The sequence below is a fragment of the Orcinus orca genome, chromosome 6, assembly GCF_937001465.1.
Source record: "Orcinus orca chromosome 6, mOrcOrc1.1, whole genome shotgun sequence".
In the NCBI taxonomy this organism is placed as follows: Eukaryota; Metazoa; Chordata; class Mammalia; order Artiodactyla; family Delphinidae; genus Orcinus; species Orcinus orca.
This window is the reverse complement of record NC_064564.1, coordinates 10567088-10591643: the sequence shown is the minus strand read 5'-3', so window position 1 is coordinate 10591643 and position 24556 is coordinate 10567088. Positions and strand designations below refer to the sequence as shown.

At 44.8% G+C, this 24556-nt stretch overlaps 1 protein-coding gene across 1 annotated transcript in view; it reads right to left on the bottom strand.

Moving 5' to 3' along the window:
- The window catches only part of GALNTL6 (polypeptide N-acetylgalactosaminyltransferase like 6), a 1137703-nt gene that overhangs the window by 21503 nt on the left and 1091644 nt on the right, over window positions 1–24556 (bottom strand). The window contains exons 10-11 of the mRNA XM_004278676.3: window positions 10151–10267; window positions 1012–1161 (exon numbers count right to left, since the gene is read on the bottom strand). Coding sequence (XP_004278724.1) covers window positions 1012–1161; window positions 10151–10267 — 267 coding nt within the window. The remainder of the gene's footprint in view (window positions 1–1011; window positions 1162–10150; window positions 10268–24556) is intronic.

The window sequence follows — 24556 nt, the reverse complement described above, 5'->3', positions numbered from 1 at the left end:
AGCTCTCTGTGATTTCAGGGGATACTGACTACCACAGCCAAGGCTGGCCAACACTCCTGATTCAAGTGGTGGGTGGGACATTTCCCTTACAGTCTGGGGTGAGGCTGAATCATTCCACAGTGTGAAAAGGCAAACAGAGGGCATCTTCCACCTGGCTGGGGAGGCCCATAGCAATTCTACAAACTTGAGGGGCAGAAGGGAACTTATGAGTTCTTGCTAATTGACAGCCGAGTCCTGCCTTAGAAACCAAAGAAGCTGAGAAAAAACTTGTATTCTAAAAAGCTATCAAAAGATAACTTAATGAAAATATTTTAAAATATTTAATTGCTCTTTATTCTTTACTTAAATGCTCAACTCAATAAAATATGATTTTATATTTAGTTTTGAACTATTTTTTCTAGCAATAAATGTTACCCTTCTAATTCTTTAAACTTTTAAATTCCCCAGATAAGTTTTCCTTTGTTATACTTGGGCAGGATTTTGGCCAGATTAAAAATGGGTCTTGCTACATAAAGGTTGCAACAATTAGATCTACATGAATATATTAGAATTTGTATAAATGTAATTGTCTTAACCCAGACAGCTCCCAAGCGAATGAGCCTGAGATGCATAATAAGCAAAGAGATGTGTTAATCTGTGTGTGTGTGAATCGGTGCCGCGAAAAACTCTGCATGTGCACATTTGTTTGCAGGGCATATGGCTTCTGCGTTTGGGAGCCATCTGGGTTGAGACCAGGCCCTTCCCGTGTAGGGCTAGTGTCCTGGCTCAAAGCCATGTGAAGTCGAAACTGACTGTGCTGGGTGTGCACGCGGCCAGCAAAGCCAAAGCAATGCCCCTTCCTACACACTCTTGTCTTTCCCCTCATCGTCGCTGTGGTCTCCAAATGCATGAACCAAATGGCCAGGTAACAATTTAAATCAAAACAATGCGTTAAAACCAAAAACCTTTGCGTCAGAAAACCTTAAGCAGGGCAGTTGGAGAGCTCGCTGCCCGCAGCAAGCTGGCCCTTACCTTTCGATGTCCCCAGAGCTGGTTCCCTTTCATGCCGTGACAGTCATACAGAGTGACCGGGCTGCTATGGGAGATGGCGTCGAAGCAGAATTTTCGGGTGTGCAGGGGCTCACCAGGCCGAATATCTTCTCTCCAGCCAAAGGTGAAGAGCTAGCAAAACAACAATAGCAGAAAAGCTACGGTGAGTTGAATTTGGAGAGATTAGGAAGCAGGGGGTGGTATGTCTTTTAGCTGCGAAGAACTCCTGCTTCGTGATTTACAAGAAAAGAACTATGTCTTAGCATAAGAGGGGCACTGAAAAAGGCATGGATGCTAATGCCCTGTAGCAACACCAGAAGCACTTTTGGCCCAGCCTGGCCAAAAAAGCAAATGAAATGTTTCCAGTTAGATAGACGGAGAGAGACAGACAGACAGACAGACAGAGGGAGACAGAGGGACAGAAAGAGGGGAGAAACTTTTTAATGATGTTCTTTACCTTCTTCATTTAGATAAAAAAAATCAGTGGGTTAAATGTTACACAGTTAGCCTAAATTAAGCAGATTAACTGAGAAAAGACCAGGAGTAGGGTTGAACTGGATGGATGCCAGCAACTTGAACATTTTGATTTAAGTGAAAGCTAAGCTTGATGAAGTAAAGAATAGGCAAATTGGTTTCCTGGAGTTGGTAAGAGTAATTCTGCCGGGCAGTGTAGAAAGTTCTGGACTGTGACTCCCAGTAAGAGATACAGTTTGCAAACACACATAGATCCCCTTTCCCCAACTGAAAATGGAAATTTCATGAAATATTTGTCCTCAGTGCATTTAATAGACTCTGATATTCCATCCAAACTTTTCCTGTATTAGTCTATTCTATTCCATCCATCCATTCTATTAAATTTGTTTTTAATTTAGTTAATATGTTTATTTTTGGCTGCGTTGGATCTTCGTTGCTGTGTGCCGGCTTTCTCTAGTTGCAGTGAGCGGGGGGGGCTACTCTTCACTGTGGCGTGCAGGCTTCTCATTGCAGTGGCTTCTCTTGTTGTGGAGCACAGGCTGTAGGTGCGCGGGCTTCAGTAGTTGTGGCACGTGGCTCAGGAGTTGTGGCTCGCGGGCTCTAGAACGCAGGCTCAGTAGTTGTGGCGCACGGGCTTAGTTACTCCGCAGCATGTGGGATCTTCCTGGACCAGGGATCGAACCCACCTCCCCTGCTTTGGCAGGCATTTCTTAACCACTGCGCCACCAGGGAAGTCCCCATTCTATTATTTTAAAAATGTGACTTATGGATGCACTAAATTGATTTTACAATGTATTAAATTGAAAAAACTACACTTCTGTAAGGAAAGGGTATTTTTTGGAGTTTGAGCTGGATAACCATTTGAGAGGTTCAGTACGAGAAATCCTTAAGTAAGTGGGAAAATGGACTAGATCAGCCCTAGGATTTCTTCCAGTTCTAACATCTCAATGTCAGGAGACTCTGTGGATGTAAAAACAAGCACAGTGCTGAGCTATAAGCAGACAATACACTCGGCTCTGTCAAGCTGCAGATTACCACAATTTTGGGGTCCTACCTGGGTAAGAAAATGCAGAGAATCTGGCAAAATTCCACGGATGGCTAACAAAAACAGTTAAATGGTGGGGAAACTGCAGAAAACTTGAAAAAGCTGGGTTAAGTGGTCTGAAGAAAATCGGAAAGAACTCATCTAAATCAAACACATGAAGCCTACTGTCTGAGTTGTGGCAAGAGATTGCATTCTGTTTCCCTGGGAGACATGACAAAATAGGATGTTTTAAATAGAGGAAGGTGTTTTAGGTTAGGCATTTGAAATAGATTCATGAAGAGGAATTGTGTGGTCTCTTTCCCTAGATTCATTGTTGTTGTTTTAATATGATTGTGGACTGAGGCATTTTTATCTTTTTTATTTTTTTATTATTATTATTTTTTTGCGGTACGCGGGCCTCTCACTGTTGTGGCCTCTCCCGCTGCGGAGCACAGGCTCCGGAAGCGCAGGCTCAGCGGCCATGGCTCACGGGCCCAGCCGCTCCGCGGCATGTGGGATCTTCCCGGACCGGGGCACGAACCCGTGTCCCCTACATCGGCAGGCGGACTCTCAACCACTGCGCCACCAGGGAAGCCCCTGAGGCATTTTTAGATTCATTCAAACCCTATGCAGGGGAGTCATTTCTCAAGGAAAAGTGTCCGTTCAGCTATTTCTGGTTTTGATCACTCCCTTCAAATCGGGACCTACCGCTCCCTTGGTTTTTGAGATACTGTGCTCCTGTGTTATCCTAGAACTCTGTCCTGCCCATATCCCGTTTCTATCCAACCCTTCAATGTAGGTCCAGCTCAGGGTTCCTCAGATCCCGTCCTTGCACCTTCCCTGGCTGGTCTCACACATGCTCAGTTTAACTCTCGCTGGCACGTGGATAACTCGTCATCTGTGTTATGTCCAACCCTGTGTAGGATTTCCCTCCTACGTGTCCTGTGGACATCTCAAAGTCACCACATCCTGAGTTCCGTTGACTTCCTTCCCTTCTAAACCTGTTTCTGCTCCTGTGTTTTGTTTTAGTTGGTCACATCTTTAGCTTCTCAACCTGGGCGTCCTTTGTCTTTATGTCCTTGGTCTCCCTCATCATCTTCATCTACTCCATCACCAAGTCTCACCACTTTTGTCTTCTAAGTATTACAGGAAGTGGTCCCTTCCCCTCTGTCTCCACCACCTTTGCTCTCAATGTTTCTTGTCTGGACTCTTGAAATGACCTTCTAATTGCTTTCTTTCCCACCTTCCTCTTCTGGTTCCTTCATATCGTTTTCTGTTAAATTGAAGTATAGCTGATTTACAACTTTGTGTTAGTTTCAGGTACAAAGCATGGTGATTCATTTATACATATATATCTATTCTTTTTCAGATTCTTTTCCCTTATAGGTTATTATAAAATATTGAGTATAGTTCCCTGTTGGTTAGCTATTTTATATATAGTAGTGTGTATATGTTAATTCCAAACTCCTAATTTATCCCTCCCCTGCCTTTCCCCTTTGGTACCATAAGTTTATTTTCTATGTCTGTGGGTCTATCTCTGTTTGTACCTAAGTTCATTTGTATCATTTTTTTTAGATTCCACATATAAGTGATATCATATGATATTTGTCTTTCTCTGGCTTACTTCACTTAGTATGATAATCTCCAGGTCCATCCATGTTGCTGCAAAAGGCATTATTTCATTCTTTTTTTATGGCTGAGTAGTGTTCCATTGTATATATGTACCACATCTTGTTTATCCATTCCTCTGTCGATGGACACTTAGGTTGCTTCCATGTCTTGGCTATTGTAAATACTTCTGCAGTGAACATTGGGATGCATGTATCTTTTCAAATTAGAGTTTAAAATACCCATATGACCATGTTACCTCTTAACCTGAAATGTTACCATATTTTCACATAACCCTTAGAGAATGAAGTTCAGACTCTTTAACACATAAAGAACTTTCCACGATCTGGACTTTGCCATGTTTTCCAGCTGCATCACTTTCCCTTTAGTTTATGTTCTATCAACAATAAAAGATTTATAAGTTGCTAAGAGAGTAGATCTTAAAAGTTCTCATCACAGGAAAAAAATTCTGTATGTTTGGTGACGAATGTTAACTAGATTTACTGGGGCGATCATTTCACAATAGATACAAATATCGAGTCAATATGTTGTATTACTGAAACTAATATAAAACTGTATGTGAATTATACCTCAGTTTTAAAAAACTGTAGTTCCTTGCACTAATCAGGTGGTATGTGTTTCCCCTTCGGTGACTTTGTTCACAGGAGCCCCTCTGGTTGGAAGGCCCACATTCACTGGCCAACCTAGTTACTGCTCAGCAGTCCTTGAAGGTTAAGCTCAGGTGTCCACTCACTAAGAAGCCTTCTCTTTGAACCCCTTCTTCCCATCCCCCACCTTATTTCTCATGATTATCCGATTATGTTTCTGTATCCCTCACCAGACCGTGAGACCCGTAATGGCGGGAACCACATCTTCTTCATCTTTGTGTTTCCAGCACCCAGAACAATTCATGACATTTAATTAATGTCCAATGAAATTTCTAGTGAATAAGTAAAAACTCGCTCTCATTATATTAACAGAAATGGCATTGAGATAACTGTCAAGAGGAACTAAAAATTAGTCTTTTCAGGTTCTCTAATGAATTCGTGTTGTTTGTGTCTAATTACAACGATAATTAATTTTTTTGAGCTTTCAATTTCAACGATTCTAGGCTCAGTTACCTATTATTAGAATAAAAATTTCCTGGCCTGTACACCTGTCATTGCTTAAATCTTTATGTTATTTAAATATCACAACCCCTTGGTACTATAAGCTGTGCAACCCACGCAGGAACCGGTGGCCTTGAGGGTTTATCGATTTTCTGCTTTGTCTCTTTTCCTCTTTTTGGTTTTTATACATGTAGAAGCCAGAGCTGAAAGGCTCTGTCATCATCACCCAGCTGGGGACAATTGGCCTGCAGAACTGCAAGGACTGGCCACCGGCACACTTCAGGAGTCCAGGCTTGTGTACGCCTCTGCAGACAGACTTCTCTTACTTTTGACTTTCTTTCTGTTTCCTTTCTTTACTTTTTATTAAATAGATCAGTCAAGTCCAAAAGAATACCTGCGTGAAAGCAAACGGGCACATTCGTCTCTCAGCTGATTTATTCATCTGCTGTCACAATTACATCTCAGGGCACCCTCGGGTGACTTTTAGTTCTTGTTTCCAGGCTTGTTATTAAGGTGCAGTAATCATTCTCAGCTGTGCAGACTGAGCATCAGCTTGTAGGCGTCAGTGTTGGAGGAATTAGTATTATTATTATCACCTGGTGCTTACTTTCCTGCGTCCCGGGAGATGCGTCTTTGGATTATATAAACGGCTTTATTCTTCTGCACCTGCCATTAGCTAAGATTTTTCTCTCTCGTGTCTTTGAAATGCTGTCTCCTGCCACATAGCTTATCCTAATGGTAGTGAGGAACCAATCAGGCACCGAGCGTCTCATTCCTTAGGCCCAAGTGCCCCCGTGCAATCGTGTCAAAGCAGAAACTGACAGACATCATGCACGTATTTGATGGTTTGCAAACCCTTGGGCCGCTCCTCGCTGACAAGAAGTATTCAGATTTTATTCAGGTTCCCTGCACGATACCTCCTGATTTTTTTTCAGCCTCAAATTCCTCAGCCTTGGAGTAAATTGATGTTCATTTCTCCACTTTCCTCTTTGAAGTGACACTTTAAAACAGATTCGGACTGATACGTAAGTCGTACTTCTTGGTGTGTGTAACGTTGCCTGAGTCTGTATCGTGTTATACGAACAAGCTCACGAGCCTCGCTGCTGCACGTAAATTTATTATCTCAATGTTGCTACCTGACCTGAGAAGATGGAAACTATTTTTCTCTCTGTAATTAGTTAGATTTTATCGCATTGGCGTGTGGTTGGTAGAGGTCTCAGCTACCGCATGTTTCTCCTTGTGGTTTGGCATCCTCGGTCCTGAGGCTGACACTGCGTATCCATCAGCTGTCCTGTACCAGGTGCACTGATCCGCCTCCATCTCTGCACATCTCTGTCCAGCTCTGGGCAGGGCAGCGTCCTCAGCAGGACGGAGACTGCCCTGCAGGCTTCCTCCCAGCACAGGTCAGGGCTGCCCCCTGGCACCGAAGACTCCCCACGCCCCGCCTTTCCATCAGACTCCTAACGACACATGGGGAGTGTTCTTTCCAGACCTCACAGTCCTATGAAGGCCTTTTTCTTCTTTTCTTTCTTGGTCCCCATAGAAAACTGAGAGCCAGCTCTCAGAGCTGCGGTGATGCCTCGACAGAGGGCTGGAAAATGAACTGCACGCTCCCTTCCTGCAGGGAAGCCTCAATCATCCCCCTCTTCTGTGACAAAAACCGTTTTCTTTCCAGGAGCTTCCAGAGACTCTCTTTAACTCCCCACAGAACTATTTTGTTTATTCATTTGTGTTTTATTTTTGCCATTAAAAAAAACATCATTCCAGCTCTAATAAGTGCCCCTTTCGTGTTCTTTGAATGCTTTTGAATCAAAAAGAGTGCCTATCACTTTCCTGTCCTGATATTCTTTTCTCCTCTGGGAATTTTAATCTAAATGTAGAAGAATGAGTCCTAATTTTTAGAAGTCATTGAGTAATATATCAAAAAAAGCGAACAGTTAACTACCGGAAGACGAAGCAGCTTGTGATGATTGAACCTCCACATCAGTATACGGTGATACGTATTTCAGATATGATTGACTTAACCTCCTTTCAACCTTGTTGCATTGCCCCGTTTTCAGAAGTGTCTAGAGGCTGGAAATCTCTTCCACGAGCCGTAGTAACCGATCTTTCGTTCCTCTTAGATAGTTGTCTGCTTGTCTAGTGCTGCCCTCTGGTGACTGTTTCTGGAATTACACGTCATAGCTTTTTGCAGTTTAGCTTGGGGTGGGGCGGGGTCGGGGAGGAACTGAACCAAGAATTTTTAAATGTATGCAGTGTAGCTGGTTTTCTTTATATTTACGTGCAGCCGTCAAACAAAATCTGCAGCCCAGAGCATATTTCATTCTAGCACATTGCAGGGGATGGAGATGTTCAACCTGATCCAGGCATTCAGGTATGCATCCTTCGTATCAGCCAGCCGGATAGGTGTGTCTCTTGGTTGGGCTGAATAGAGATGGCAGAGTGAACTTTAACCCAACAGATACGGATTTTCCTTATAGCATTCTCCTTTTTCTTTTTTAAAAAAATATCCTTTCCCTCCCTAGATGCCAGCCTTACTGACTGGCCTTGAAGCCTTCTCTTTTGTTCCCAGGCTGCAGTCTGAATTGCCTCTTGGGGGAAACAGGCTGGCACCGTCCACCGCCCTGGTCACATCCCCGTGGTGCTTATAGAAAGGGACAGAGGATGGAGTAGGCCGTCAGCTTCCACGGATATTCCACACCCCGCAGTGACCCTTGAGCTGCAGGGCCTTCTTTAAAACCCATCTGATACGTGTCCACACGTGCAGGGTGTATTTGAGTGAGTGAGACGTAGTATTTGATGTTTGGCGGCTGCCTTGGACGGCGGGAGATTTCTAGTTTGGGGTTGGTATAAAGCGATCCGCGGGGAAGGTTGTGAGAAGGAAGAAGACAAAGTATATTTGCTCTGCACCTCCTACCTGTGCAAGATGCTGGGACATCACGGACGATATTGATTCTCACAATAACCCTGTCCGTGAGGTGGGTGTTATTGTCCCTCTTTAAAGGGGGAGGGACTATGGTCTCGAAAGATATAACGATTTCACAAGGACGCACAGGTTAAACTGGCCGGGATCTAGGTTAGCCTGACCGAAGCCCCATGATCCTTCTAGAAGACCACGAGGCTGCGGGAGAAGAGGACAGGGGCCCGGTTCCCGGCCGGGGAGGGGTGGTGTTGGGTTAGGGGTTGTTTGGGTGGACTCTGGGCTTGCCGTGGGCTTGGTCTTCTGCTGCTGTTTTCCTCAATCAGCGGCTCTGCGCTGTACTGCAGGCCGGAGGGATGAGGATGCTCGGTGGAGAGCGGGTGGAGAGGGGCCGACAGGCCGGGTCTGCACACCCAAACCACTCGTGGAGAACCCAGGCTGGGGGACGGGGAGCTTCACTGACTTGATGGTCAAGATGGACACTTGAGAGCTTCCCTGGTGGCGCAGTGGTTGAGAGTCCGCCTGCCGATGCAGGGGACACGGGTTCGTGCCCCGGTCTGGGAAGATCCCACATGCCGCGGAGCGGCTGGGCCCGTGAGCCATGGCCGCTAAGCCTGCGCATCCGGAGCCTGTGCTCCGCAACGGGAGAGGCCACAGCAGTGAGAGGCCCGCGTACCGCAAAAAAAAAAAAAAAAAAAAAAAAAATGATGGACACTTGAGGAACCACTGGAGGAGAGAACTAATGCCTTACTGGAGACTGCTTGCCTATTCTTGATTTTCATGAGAGAAGCATTGTGGACAATTCTGGGAGACAAGGCATAAGCCCGACATAAGATCTTGAACTTGTGATGTATCCTTTTGTAGAGGGTGGGGGGCGGAGGGGTTTTCACTGTATCTGTACATTTTTTTCTTCTAAAAAATATGGCAGTAGCTGTAGATACTCGTTCAATCCGTGTGATGAGTACACCAGAGTGTGCCGTAATTCTTTTATAGTTTCCTATTTGAAATATTTTATAATTTAATATTCAAATAATAAAAACGGGCAGACATAATTCTACCCACCGTCTCTCCTCTTTTACCGGTGACACAGTGTGAGGAAAGCCCCTTTCAAGGGTGTTTCAAAGAGGGTCAGGAATCATACCTCACTTAATAAAGTGAATTGCTCTGAAATGTTTTTCAAGCAAAAGTAATAAATAGTCTTCAAGCCTCCCCTGGAGTCCCTGCTGGGGAGTTATTGCCTCCAAGCGATCCTTTGTGTGTAAGATTACAAACTGCTGCTAAGACCAGAGGTGTATGTAAAGTATTCTTTTCAGTAAACAGCCAGAGGGGGAAAATAAGATTAGAGAAAGTCACAAAAACTTACAGAATAACCGAGAGTCTTTCAGTAAAACCATGAAATTTGCTTGGGAGAGTTAGGTAGCACTCTACAAGCTTTGCATGGTTTGAAAATTACCATTCTGGGAAAGGCAATAGAAGACTAGGGTCACAATCAACATCTCTACCACCCTTTCTGTTATTATTAGCTTTTTAAAAGCATGGTCTATCTTTTGCCACCCTTTTATTTTTTTTTAGTATTTATTTAATCTATTTATCTGGTTGCACTGGGTCTCAGTTGCGGCAGGTGGGCTCCTTTGTTGTGGCACGTGTGCTCCTTAGTTGTGGCGTGCGAACTCTGAGTTGCTTCGCGGCATACGGGATCTAGTTCTCTGACCAGGGATCGAACCCGGGCCCCCTGCATTGGGAGCGTGCTTAACCACTGCGTCACCAGGGAAGTCCCCCTTTCTATTCTTTAAAGCATATTTTTATACACGATCTCAATTAACAATCACGACTGTTCTGAGAAGAAACGGAAGCAAAGAAGTGAAGTGATTCCCTTGACTGCAGAGCTGGGTGGTGACCTTTCAGGGCCTCACCCAGGTTCCACCTAGAGGTTTGTTCCCACACTGCCGCCCCCCGCCTGCCTCAGCCCCTCCCCCCATAACGCACCTGTTCATGAGACCATGTCCTCTCAGAACCGTCCTTGACACAGACGTCCAGCCTCAGCTCGGTCCCTGTGGCTCCATGCTTGCTGTCCACGCAGAGATTTGCTGCCACGTTTCGAAGCTGCGGAAAGAAGACAGGATGACGATGGGCTGTTTTTCATTGTACCCCTGGTTCCTGACAATCCTGGTGGAGATTTGGTTTTTTTTTTTTTTTTTGATTCCATGATGATTGAATGATGCCTTAAATTTATATGCAATTTATGGAGAGAAATCAGAGGATTAACTATAACATTGCCCAGTCTACGTGTAAAGGAACATGGGAAGATTGAACAGCAAAACCTCAGCCAGGCAGTATGTGAAGCTACGACCCAGGAGCACGAACGTGGAGTCCATGACTTCTGTATGATGGGAGATTTTTCTTTTTCAGGTAGTTCTTGAACTTGGAACTGGTTATCTTCCTGCTTCAAAGCATCTTCTCCCTTCACTACCTTAGCTGGGAGAGCTCCGCTATGAGGCAGGTGGTGCAGATAAAAGCTGTGAGGAAGAGATCACTGTGTAAGAATGTGGTCACCTGACGCCCCCAGCGGCCTGGGATGGTCTTTGTCTGCACCTGTCATCCTGGTTTAGCATTTCTCCTGGATGATAAATTAATGCCATCCTAGAGTATTAGCAAAACAGGAAGGATAGTACCGTTGGTGGAATCCTTTACTGGATGAAGTTTCTCTACATCATGTCTGGACTTTGAAAAGTTGCAGAATGAGAAAAAAACACTCATAATTCTTAGCAAGTATTTGGTTAACATGGATGTAAAGAACTGAACAGTTGGGGGTGGGAAAAGGGTGAAAAATATCAACAGCAGAAACACCAGTGGAAAGAGTCTGGTTGCAGACACATCCCCACGTCGCATCTTCCTGCATGAAGCTTCCACCGATCTTCCTGTTGGCATCAGAACCACATCCTGCTGCAGAGCTGGGCAATGTCTATAGTTTGTTACTGAGGTGTGTCTGCTTAGATAAGCTCAAGGGTCACAATCCTTTCCATGCCTTTGTAGAGTCCTGGATTATAATAATCCCTTTAGGTACTACTAAGAATGGAAACAAGAACAGGGTGTACTCAAGTGATCGTTTTAGTCACGGTTCTTTTGCCCAGAATGAGTAGATAAGGAGTCTCTCCAGGATGGAAGGATGCCTGCCTGGGGCCTGATCGTCCTGGGATGGGGCGATGAGGCAGAGAGGAGGTTGTCATGCGATGTACTGGGTATCACGAATGGAATAAATGGTGCCTGGATGGGGTGTGGTGGAGAGAGCTGTTTCATTTCCACTTCCTTTAGGAGTAGAGGCTGGTATAGTGTCATTCAGGAGGGAATCAATGTGGTGGATACCAGTTTCCTTATCCACGGAATTTGGCAACAGCTGGGGTTTGTCTTCTGCTACTGGACCACTATTCTCGGGGTGTCTGTCCCCGATGACAGGGGATGTGAAATAATGGAGGACACAGGGCAACAGTTCTGAACCCACTTTGGCCTACGGACCTCTTCGAAAATCCAAGGAGAGCTATGGACACTCTTGCAAAAACAAGTGGACAAACTGTAAGTGGACACACACACAAGCACTTTTCTATTCACTTTCCTGGGCACCACAGACTCCACATTTGAAGTTGAAAGAGGGAAAATGTTTGCCACCCCCCAAGCTCCCCCTCCCCCCTTGCAATGAATTGACTCTTTCCTCTTAGCCTCATGGGCGATCTTGAAGGACAGGGGATGAACTAGGGCGTGTCGGCGAGCACCCCAGTCACTCCCGCTTCCTTCACCTTTTCTCCACCTCTTCAGTCAAGCACCAGGGAGGAATTTTTCTGTGGAATTTGGGGAGCCACGCTTAAAATACTCCTTTTGTGGACTCAGCTCCCAGGTGTGTGATCCAGTTTATTTGGTGAAAGAGAAGCACCCTGAGGGGCAGAAGTCTGAGCTTGCATCTCTCTCCAGAGGCCAGCATCCGTCAGCGCCCGTCTGAACTTATCTGGGGCCAGGGTGTTGGTTTCTAACGCAGCTCCACCCGAGGGCTGTTGGAGAGAACTCCGGACAGAGCTCTCTCTTTACTCTTGGCCACTGAATTCACAGACTCACTCTTCTTAGAGAACCAGTGTCAGTGGATGCTAAAGGCACCTTCATGGCATTCTTGTTCCCTCTCCTGAGTCCAGGAGCTCTGATCCACAGGGAGGGAAAAGCAGCTGCTATCGGTTTATGGCCACGTGGCTGCAGAGGGACGAGCTACACGGGCTCTGCTCTTGGAAGAGAAGGATTCGGGGAAGGAAAGGACCTGGAACAGCCAGGGATGCCAGGCGGTGTACCTGCCAGACCTGCCCGAGGATCTGCACCAAAGACATCAGAGACCCTCTTTCTGTTTCTAAATGCTATGAGAGTGAAAGGGCTCTAGCAGGGGTAGAGAAAACCGTTTTCTAAACTCTTGAATGTTCCTTTTTTTTTTTTTAATGAGAAATTTGTTTTAACTTTTTATTTTATATTGCAGTATAGTTGATTAACAATGTTGTGTTAGTTTCACGTGTACAGCAAAGTGATTCAGTTGTACATATACATGTATCTATTCTTTTTCAAATTCCTCTTTCATTTAGGTTGTTACGTAATATTGAGCAGAGTTCCCTGTGCTATACAGTAGGTCCTTGTCGGTTATCCATTTTAAATATAGTGTGCACATGTCAACGAGAAAGTTTTTGAATATGCACCCTCAAACAAGTGTAAAATTACTGATAAATTATATACATAATTCCTGTCCTTGAATGTTCTAAATTCTCACGCAAATGGCATCTGTGTAGACAATGGGATAGATGGCTGCAGAAACCAAATTTCAAGTTTCCAAGCCATAATTGTCCACATCTGTGTAGATTTCAGCCCATCATTGTGCCAGAGAAGAGATGCGGAGAGTTCCCTAGAGGACAAGGCGGGCACCCGGACTCAAGGCTCATCAGGCCAGCCTCACCTGCTGCTGTTTTCATTCCCACCTCTTCATTTAGAATGCACATCCCATCTTCAGCTCATAAGCACAGCTCTGTCATAATAAACAGATGAGTAAAATCCCAACAGAACGGACCCTAATCCTTGCTTAACCATTTGAATAAAGTTTTCTTTCTAAAAAAAAGTAGACAAGAAAAAACACAAATGATCTGGACTTTTCCCACCACGGGCTCTGTATTTGCGGCTGAAGGAAAAGCAGTTCACAGGCAAACACACGCCCAGATCTAGGACAGGGACACAATACATCAATGCAGAGCAGGGAATTTTCCTGTTCTGTTCCTGTGACGTCCAGCACCGGGACTTGGCAGCACTAAAATTGCATCAAGGAATCTGAGAGACACGGGGCAGGATTAGAAAGTGAGGTGGTGCTTGACTAGGAATGGGTGGGAAGCAGGAGAAAAATGGGGCAAAAGGGACTCAAGGTGTATGACAGGAGTACAGAGATAATCTGTTGGACGAGGATTAGGAAAAGGTCTGGCAGAGAGTGAAGGATTTCTTAGGTCTGCAAGAGACGTCAGGCTCAGCTGGAACCTTGACTTTTCCTCCCCAACATGAGAGGTTTTATAAAAGAGGCACAGGAGAAGGGGCGTGTGAAATAAATGTCGAGGTGGCTGACAGGTAATTCAGTTGGTTGGCGAAGAGAGACTCGCCTCAGCTCAATGAACGCTAGAGGATGGTTTGCTATCCTCTCGCTCCCCAAAGACTTGGGGTGTTTTAAGTAAGAAGTGGTACGTTCGTGACTCATTCAACAAACATTAAGTACCTGGTATGTCCCAGCCACTATGCTAGATACTGGTATACAGTGAAAAATAAAAAAGGATTTGTGGGTGAGATGGTGAAGGGGGTCAATAGGTACAGACTTCCAGGGGACTTCCCTGGCGGTCCAGTGGTTAAGACTCCAAGCTTCCAGTGCAGGGGGCGCGGGTTCGATCCCTGGTCGGGATCCCACATGCTGCACGGTGAGGGGGCCCCCCAAAATATGCTAAAAAAAGGTACAGACTTCCAGTTATAAAATAAATAAGTCCTGGGGATGTGATGTACAGCACGGTCAGGATAGTTAACCATACTGTGTTGTATATTTGAAAGCTGCTAAGACAGTAGGTCTTAAATGCTTTCATCACAAGAAAATTAGTCACTCTGTGGTGACAGATATTAACTAGACTTATCGTGGTCATCATTTTGTAATATGTACAAATATCAAATCATTATGTGGACACCTGAAAGTAATATGTTACGGGTCAATTATATCTCAGTTTAAAAAATTCATACAAATAAATTCGGATTCAACCCTCCAGAAATCTGTCCGCTTCTTTGAAAGCATGCCTAGTCCCTTGTGGTCCAGAAAGTCCTGACGCATCAGGACCAATGATTCTTTTTTTTTTTTTTTTTTTTTTTTTTTTGCGGTATGCGGGCTTCGCACTGCCGTGGCTTCTCCCGTTGCGGAGCACAGGCTCCGGACGCGCAGGCCCAGCGGCCATGGCTCCCGGGCCCAGCCGCTCCGCGGCATGCGGGATCCTCCCGGACCGGGGCACGAACCCGTGTTCCCTGCATCGGCAGGCGGACTCCCAACAACTGCGCCACCAGGGAAGCCCAGGACCAATGATTCTTGAACCCCCTCTGGCATGGTGTCCTCACTGGGCGGGGCATGTCTGGGGGAGATGAAGACCCCTGGTGGGGTCAGGGTCCTCAAGACCGTGAAGACGGCCGCAGAGACTGGACTGATGGGCTCCCAAAACTGTTGCTTAGTGATTCTCCTTCCTATGGACAACATTTCTTCATATCCCAGAGCTCTGTGGGTGAGCATTATTTTTTCATTCTTGGAAAACTGTGACCTTTCTGGTGCCCACGGCATGTTGTAGCACTGAGAGGGCTTCGCAGACGCCTCAGCTGCCGATAAACCTGATGGGGCCAGTTTTCTTTCAGGGTCTGGTAGCTTTGATTGGATTTGACTAGTAAAGTGGGGAAAGGATTTCTCTTCTGAGAGCCCATAAACCTTTTTATTTTTTTAAATTCAGCTTTTATTGCGGTATAATTGACATATAAAATTAGATATTTATTTATTTTATTCGTTTTTAAAATTTATTTTTGGCTGCATTGGGTCTTCGTTGCTGCTGTGCGCGTGGGCTTTCCCTAGTTGCGGCGAGCGGGGGCTACTCTTCTTGCAGCGCGCGGGCTTCTCATCGCGGTGGCTTCTTTTGTTGTGGAGCATGGGCTCTAGGCGCGCGTGCTTCAGTAGTTGTGGAGCACGGGCTTTGTTGCTCTGCAGCATGTGGGATCTTTCCAGACCAGGGCTGGAACCCGTGTCTCCTGCATTGGCAGGTGGATTCTTAACCACTGTGCCACCAGGGAAGTCCTAAAATTAGATATTTAAAGTATGCATTGTGGTGAGTGAATATACGTTTACTTTGTGAAGGGATTCTCCTCATTTAGTTAATTAACACAGCCATCACCTCACATATTGATCTTTTTTTTTGTAAGAACTTTCAAGCTCTCCTTGCTTAGCTAGTTTCAAATGTACAATACGGTGTTATCAACTACGGTCAGCGTGTTTTACATTAGGTCCTCAGACTTTGTTCGTCTTATTCCTGCCTCGAATGTGTGCTGCATTCTACTCACAACCAGGCCCAGCACGTGTTACAGGGGACCCACTAGCGTTTAACAGTTACTTCTTTTTGAATCGCTACCACCTGACTCACATGACTGACCTCCCTCCGTACTTGCCCGGCTCCAGCTGGTGATTGTTCTAACCTTGAGATCAGAACGTCTCCACCATGATACCTCATCCAATGGGAGGGAAGGGGTGTGCTCCTCTGCTGGTTTCCCTGGTAACCGACGAGCTCACCTGACATCGATCACCCTATAACTGGGTTTCTCCCTGGCCCTGGGAGCCAAGACTGCCTCCATGTTCTGCCCGCCGTCCACCGTTCACAGTGGGAGTGGCCCCAGGACCCTGCCTCAGACATGTAAGCTCCCCTATGCATTAACCACTGATGCCTCTGTCGCTGACTCCGGGCTTTTCCTTCCGTCTTAAAGCTGGGCAAGTACAGGCCTTGGAGGCCTGCGGGGTGCAGCCCAACATTTGGTGGAGTAGCCAGGAGACGGAGGAAACGCCCGTGAGCACCGAGATGTCGGGAAGTTAGGACGGGGAATGGAAAGTTTTGGGGCCGACCACTAACACGTGGGGCCTGAAAGTTTCGGGGGTAACCCCAGGGTGGCCGTCCACTAGTATCGGGGTCTTGCAGTGGCTGACCTTGATGAATGGGGGCCGCCGAGAGAGTCCAGAGAACTCCTACACACCCCTACGGCTGTTGGAGAGATATTGGCCACAGCTGTGGGCTGGCCATTGTCGTTTATATTAAGAAAGGCCATGGAGGCTGAGCTAAGAGCCGAGGCGAACGTTAACTTGAATGCTGATTCCTGTTCCTCTGCAAGTGAGGCGTGTGCATGTGTGTGAATGATACGGATTATTCTCTATTCCTGTTATTTGTTTAAACGGAATCGGCTATTTAGAAACTAAAAAAAAAAGCCGTGAAAATGCCCCAAATGGAAAGCTTTTGACATTGTAGAACGGGTTTTTGCTTGTGCTGTTAGAGGAATTTGGCTTTCTAGGTGGAATTGGTATTTCTCTCCCTGTGCCTTTTGAGATATAAATGACCTACCTGGGCTCTCAGGAACTTTATTCCCTGAGGGTGAAGACAGAAAAGAGAGGCCATTTAAGCTGTAGCAGGAAAACTGTGAGATCTCTGTGTCTGTAGAGATATATGCACGTCTATGTGTACCTTATAAATATGAGGTGTCTCTGCTTCTAGATGGCGTTGCCAGGATTGGTTTGTGGATGAGCTCTGTTTATTTGCTTAAAAGAAATTACAAGCTTATATGAATTCTCAGACGTAGAATGAATTTCAGGCTCATGTGATCTGGGAAATATTCAGTACTGAATTGATATCTGTTATTGAAGCTACTGAAGCTTGTTGGTTTGATTGATATAGACATGTTTTTAGAGTCATCAATGTTAAGTGTAATACTTCTGTTGTACCTAGGTTTACTGGAGGTCAAATAAGACCTTATTATATCTGTTGCAAATTTGTCAGCAAGGAAAATAACTTGATATGATGAAACTTAAATGTAAATGAGATAAGAGCTTTTAGGTAAACTCTATAGGAATAATTATGTTTTGGGAATGTCTGTCTAAAATAGTCCCTCCAGATTTTGCTAACTTGAAACTAAGTTCAATAAAGAGAATTCATTGACTATCTGGGTCATTTCAAATGGGATAAAATATTAGATTAATTGCTGGGCGAGTCTAAGTTTACCAACCTTTGCCTTCCTGGGAGAGGAAGACTAAAGCATAAATTATCCAATCAGGAAATGCCGGTATGACAAACAGTTCACATTTACTTGCTTCTTGGTTTTTGGTTGGTTCATTTCCTTTGAATATATGCCCAGAAGTGGGATTGCTGGATCATCGGAGTACCACACATTTTTGATTACTGTAACTTTGTGTTGCATTTTGAAATCAGGAAGTGTGAGTCCTCCAACTTTGTTCTTCTTCTTCAAGGTTGTTTTGACTATTTAGGATTCTTCAGATTCCATATGAACTTCAGAATGAGTTTTTCTATTGCTGCAAAAAAAGCCCTTGGAGTTTTGATAGGGATTGCCTGTAGATTTCTTTGAGTAGTGTTGCCGTAGTATTTTTGGGTAGTATTAACAATATTGTCTTCGAATCCATGAACATTTATTTAGATCTTTTAAAATTCCTTTCAGTAATGTTTGTATATGTCCTTTGCCCCATTGGTTAAATTTATTCTTACATGTATTTATTTTTAGAAAGAAATATAATGTATATAGGAGTATAGATTCTGGAATTAAACTGCCTGGGTTTAGAGTTTGATGTCACCATTTACTAGCTGTGGGCCTTTAAGCAACTTATTTAGCTTCTTTTTGCCTCAGTTTACTCTTCTGTAAAATGAAGATAATAATAATGATACATGAGAAATTTGATGTGATGATTAAATGAGATTATACGTAAAAGGTGCTTGCATTAGTGTCTGGTTCATACTAATTGCTCCATAAATGTTAGCTTTATTGCACTATTGGGATGCATAGAAAAATGAGGCTGGGGGGGTAGATTGGTGCCATTTTGGGAGGGTCGCAAATACCAAGATAAGCAATGTAGACCTTGTGCTGTTGGCGGAGAGAATTATTAGGAGTTTTTGAGAAGGAAGTCTTATTTTAGGCAGTCAATTCTGGTGTTAATGGGAAAGAGAGATGAAGAGTAATGCTGTTGTGAGCATAGGCACCAGTTCTAATGGATAATGAGAATCTGAACTCTGGTAGAGGTGGTGGTAGAATGTATCCAAACATGTATACGTATTCCAAGGGAGAGGTTTACTGCAGACACATTTTTTTTTTCAGAGAACATTTGCAGGTCTTGACAGTTGTTTGCTTGTGGATAATGAAGATGTGCTGAGTTCGAGGTGTCTTGGTGACATCCATACATAGACAGTCTGAAGTTTGGGAGGGAGGTCAGCGTAAGAAATTCAGATTTGGAAATCATCCACTATGCCGATTATTAAGACATCGCCTCTCAACTCCACACCTACCCCCTCTGCCTCGCTTTGTGGTACTCAGGGTGGACCGTGTGGACATTTTCCTCGCACTGGTTACAACTGTAGGCTTTACTAATGGAAGGTTCAGAGCAGGAGGACGACTCTTTCCTTCTTTCATGTGCCCTGTTTTCCCATGTATATCAGCACGTGGGTGTGTGGGGTGGGGCAGAAGGAAGCGGCCTCACCTGAGAGGTCCTCATGGATTCACCGGGGCTCCTGCCTCCTGCAGGTGTCCTCACCACCACCTGGTGGGGCTGTTTGCAGCAGCCATACCCGGCAAAGGAGGCCTGACCTTCCTCCTTGCTGGGGGAGGGGGTGAGGAGAGGGGGGAGGGGAGGGGCCGGGGAAGGGGGAGGGGGAGAGGTGGGGGAGGGGCAGGGGAGAGGTGGGGGAGGGGAGGAGTGGGGGGAGGGGTGGGGAGGGGAAGGGAAGGGGAGAGGTGGGGGAAGGGAGAGGGGTGGGAGGGGAGGGAGGGGAGGGGTGGGCTCTCCTAAGCCTCTGAGTTCCCACCTTGCTCACGTTCCCTGAAGGTGGCTACTTCTGTGCCCTTTAAAGTCCATTTTACTCCTTTTACTAGTTAATGCTTTTCTGCCCATGAAGATTTCCCTGTTCAGATCACTGGTGTGATTTCTGCCTCCTGCCTGGAATCTGACTGAGTAATAGAGTCAGAGGAGGATGTGATATTGCACAGCAAAGAGGAGGAGGGTTGAGGATGGAATTCCAGGGACTGGTTTCTCTGGGAAGCAGTCGAAGAACGAGTTGTTGGGAAAAAGCCGGGAAAGTAAGAGGAGAGCCAGAGAGAAGGCAGAGAGAAGGGTTTCAAGAAGTGGACGTGGAGGGGGGCGGGGGTCAGCAGGGTCAAATTCCTTAGTGAGGTCAGGGGGGGCTGGGAGGGGCCGTTGGACTTGGCTGCTAGGAGGTCCCCAGGGGCCTTTCCAAGGACAGTTTCAGTTTCCAAGGTCAGTGAAGGCAGGAGACAGATGGCCAAGTGGACAGAGGAAAAATGGGAGGCAACCAATGCAAGCTCCTCTTTCAGGAAGCTTGACCTCGATGGGAATGAGGAAAAGCAGAATTAACACGGAACAACCTTTCTGGGATGGGGAGACTTGAGAACAGAATTATATATGAGCCCTCCCTAATTCATGTGAGGCGGATAAAAAAAATTGTGAGGTGCTTTTAGAAATTAAAAACAGCAGATGGAAGGGGAGGGATAAAGTAGGAGTTTGGGATTAAAATATACACACGTTTATATATAAAATAGATAAACAACAAGGACCTACTGTAGAGCACAGGGAACTGTACCCAGTATCTTGTAGTAATGTATAATGGAAAGGAATCTGAAAAAGAATATATATATATATATATATATATATATATATATATATAAAACATCTGAATCACTTTGCTGTACACCTGAAACTAACACAACATTGGCAATCAACTGTACTCCACAAAAATTAAAAAAAAAACCCAGCATATAAATGCAAAGTACTGAAAACGCTCTCATTATCCTTCTAGGACTTCGGTGTGGAAGGTTCTGCCTTGTGGCCGTCACACTATTTCTGCTCGAGCAGATCATTCCACCTCTAAATGCTCCATGCTAGTGGCATCCCGTGGCTGCTGGCAGAGATGACTCCTGCCTTTCCTAGAAATTAAGCCCACAGAGATTTTCTTCCTGTCGTATGCACATTTTCCTCTTCTGAATTTACCATAAACTTAATTGCTTTGGCATCTCTCTCTTGCCCTGGGACCTACTGGAACTGCTCATTTCGGAAGCCTGGCTTACATTATGCAAGAAAGCGATGAGCCCACGGCAGAAATATTACCATAGGGCCTGCAGACTTGTATGTGTTCTGCTCCAAATAGTCTATTTCTAAAACTATGTCCTGCCACTTGAAATGAAGGATTGTGAGTATTGTTCGTGAAACGACAATATCCAGTGTCAGAATAGAACTTTCAGATTACGGATTAATCGCCAAAAACATTTTGATTTGCGCAAATAGATACGGAGGAAGATTTGTATAAACACAAACCACTTATTAGAGTTATGATAAGTAACTTTCTCTGATAGAAGGAAGAGAAATGAGAGTACCTACTTCATACTAAATTAGGAGCATTCACAACCATTATTTCACTTCTTCATCTGCACCACTGCTGTGCTGTGTATCCATTCCCATTGGCAACTGAGGCTCTGGGAAATGAAATGGTTTGTCCATGATTATACGACCGGTAGATGGCAAGCAGGATTTGTACCTATGTCTCTGATCCCTATATCTGAGCTCTTACACCACATTATGGAAATGGATATAATTAATTCACCAGAAGAGTGCAGTTTTGGGTGATAAGTCTGTGGTAAGTGCTTTACTGAGCTCAAAGGGATACATGGAGATGAAAGAAAGCTATGAATCCTTGGGTTTAGAAAAGAAGTGATCTCAGTCCAAATTTGGGCTGGAGTCTGACTGAGGTAGAGAAGCTGAAGCAGTGTTAGAAATAAAACCACTTAGAAAAAATCAAATCAACATAAATATCCATTATCCATTGATAGGGAATTGTTTAAATATATTATGATAGAGGCATACAATGGAATACTTTGTAGCCATTCCAAATAATGATGTGTCACATCGTAAATCAACTATACTTCAATAAAGAAAAAGAAAAAACAAACCAAAAAAGAAATAAAACCACTTTAACGATCAGGGAGCTTTGGTAAAGCACTGGCAGCCCAGGGATGGAAGTGACCAGTGGTCCAGGTCCAGGGCTGAAGGGGCCCAGCTGCTTGCCCACGATGGCTGGACTCTGGGCGGGGGGAAGGGGTGCTGGTACCAGAGAAGGCATCATGGGGGTGTTAAGGGGAGCAAGCATTTCCTGACCTCTGCACGAGACCCTAGATTTTGAACCTGGCTTTTTAAGAGTCCACTTTCCGAAAAGAAAAATTAGAAAATGGCAGAATAGTGATGACTTATATATCCTTTGCAAAGCAGAGAAGACGGAACAATTGTGATCCCTGGAGCACACAAGAATACAAACTCTTAGGAAATATGATTTTTTTTTTTTTTTTTTTTTTTTAGTTTGGATTTTTTTCCCTTAGGTTTTGGTGTTGTAATTTCACAGAGTCAAGGAAGGAACTAGTTTAGTACACATCCTCGAAGGGGTGCACAGCTGGCAAAAGCCAGTGACCGACTGGCTTGGCTGAGCAAAAGTTTCTGGAAGCTCAGGCAGTGATTATTCATGCTTTGGTGTGAGTTATGCACACACACGTTATGAGACAAAAGCGCATTGTATGTCAGAAACATGAAAGCAGACCTCTTCTGGGTAAAGTGTAAGGAGTAGCTTAGGGGATGAACAGAGTCACCCATGCTCTGGTTTTCTCCCTGCAATTTACAAAACTCAGACTAGTCCATTAAAGCTGGACAGGAGGAGGGGAAATGAGACCTGAAGGAAAATTTTACAGGGAGAGTTCAAGAGTATCTACAGGAAAAGTTGCCAGAAGGAAATCTGTGAGTCGGGAGTTAATATGAGTAGTCCGTGCAGAGAAGGGATCTAGGAGGAGACCACTTCCCATGCTGCTAACAGCACCAACAGCACCCCTGTGTGTCAAGGGGTTTACGAGGGGGGATGCTGCTTTGAAGGGAGTGCCTTGGGGAGAAGCTGGCTCGTGTGCAGTGTGGCCCCATCTCTGCCGAGATTGTGGGAAGACACCCCGGCAAGGTGGTTGTCATCACACTTGGGAAGCAGCACAGAGCCATCTCCGCAGACTCGGCCCCGTCGTACACCTCATCTTTTAACGAATACCTTGACATTTCCTATTCCTGTCATTTTCCCCTGGAGTGCTGTTCTATGAATACAAAAACACTCCTGCCAGTGCTGCATTCATCTATGATTTGCCAGTAAATCTCCGATGTGCTCCAGGGTAATCGTGAAAATCCACTTCCAACATCATCCTCAAGGATCTGAGGGTAATAGCCACAGGCGTCGAAAATAAAGCAACCTTTTTCGTACCTGAGAGATGACTCATACAACATGGTGTCCAGATAAAATAATTCTTCCTGTTGAATTCAGGTCCGATCATTGAAATGTGGGCAGGTTTAAAAGCTTATCGAATAGAGGGCTGTTAAGCTCTTGTGTAAAACAGGACTGTTAGTTAATGAAAATCTGAGATCAAATTCATAGAGCTGATTCTGAGAATGATGTGACCCTTTGACCTGGACAGGATTGCAGCAACATCCCTGAGACACACGATCATCTGTGGACTTTTAAAGTTCTCTGGAGAAGTAGGTTCTCTTGAACTCATTTGTGAGTTTAATAGCCATCCTTCTAAGGAAGGTCAGCAAATTGTCCTTATTTTCAAGTAAGATAGTTCAGGGTTTGAGTTTTCTACCGTAAATTTCATTATTGTTAAACACACCATATTAAAAGAGGTGACTTGGGTCTTTAAGGGGAAAAAAGGTGAAAATGTCAAATTGCATTTGGGATACTAACTAGGAGTGTAATACGTGGTATAACTACTTCCCTGAAAGATTTCTTTGCGGGCCCTCGATTATGAAGCCGTAACATTTCCATTTTGTAGAGGACAAAGCTGAGTGGTGATAAAAATATTCCCCCTCTCCTTCTTACCATCTGACACAAAATCAAACAGATGGGGAACAGAAATAGTGAGCTTCAGAGGCCAGCCTTAAAATTCTCAGTCACACTGACCAGCATTCCACCACTGTGTCCTGGATCAAGGGAAATTCGTGCAAAACTAATAAGAAAACTGTTTAATATTTCCTATGAAAAAGCAAATGTTCTCTCTCCAAACCAGTGACACCAGAAATTCCACCCTGGAGCACCATCTCATGCAAAAACCAGTGTAATAATCTCTGAATGCTTGAACGCTCTGTCAGCTTTCTGAATGATAATATCACATTTCCTTGTAATCTGAGCATTTTGCATAATCTTCCTCCTCTCATATTTCTTAACTGAATGTAATTAATCAGGACAGACTCAATGGGTGGATAGTTCTGAGAACGAGCTAATTGGGGTTTGATGAGATTGTGAGTGATCCTTTCTCTGGGAGAGAGTGAGATGTTATTTTTCCCTGAAAATAGAGCAGAACAGAACAACAAAACAAAACAATGCAGAACAAAACAAAAGAGGTCTTAAAGAAAGCCAGCATTAGTCTAGTTCTGGTCTAATGAGTCTGGGCCCACATACAACCTAAACAGCCGGTCCAGGCAAGTTCAAGAGGAAGTTTGGCAGGCTCACCCTAGTGTCAGGTGGCTTTGGGAGGCCAAGGGCTGGTTCTGTTTCTTGCAGGATCCTGCAGTGTTACCTCAAGCCAGTGAGCTTACGGAGAAGCTATGCCTTAACCATCTCTGTAACTCCAGCCCCTGGTGTAGTTCTTGGTGTATAATGAATTCATCAGCTGGGCTGCCGTAACAAAATACCACAAACTGGGCGGCTTAAACAACAGGAATTCATTTCTTACAGTTCTGGGGGCTGGAGGTCTCAGATCAAGGTGTCGGTAGGTTTGGTTTCCTCTGAGGCCTCCCTCCTTGGCATGAAGACGGCAGCCTTGTTACTGTGTTTTCACATGGCCTTTTCTCTGGCACCTGGTGTCTTTTCTTACAAGGACACCAGTCCTATAGGGTTAGGGCCTCACCCTTATTACTTCATTTAATGTTAATTACCTCCTTGAAGGCCCTATGTCCAAATAGTTATATTGTTGAAGGGTTAGGGCTTCAACTTATGCATTTGGGAGGTGGGGGACATAATTCAGTGCATAACATACAGT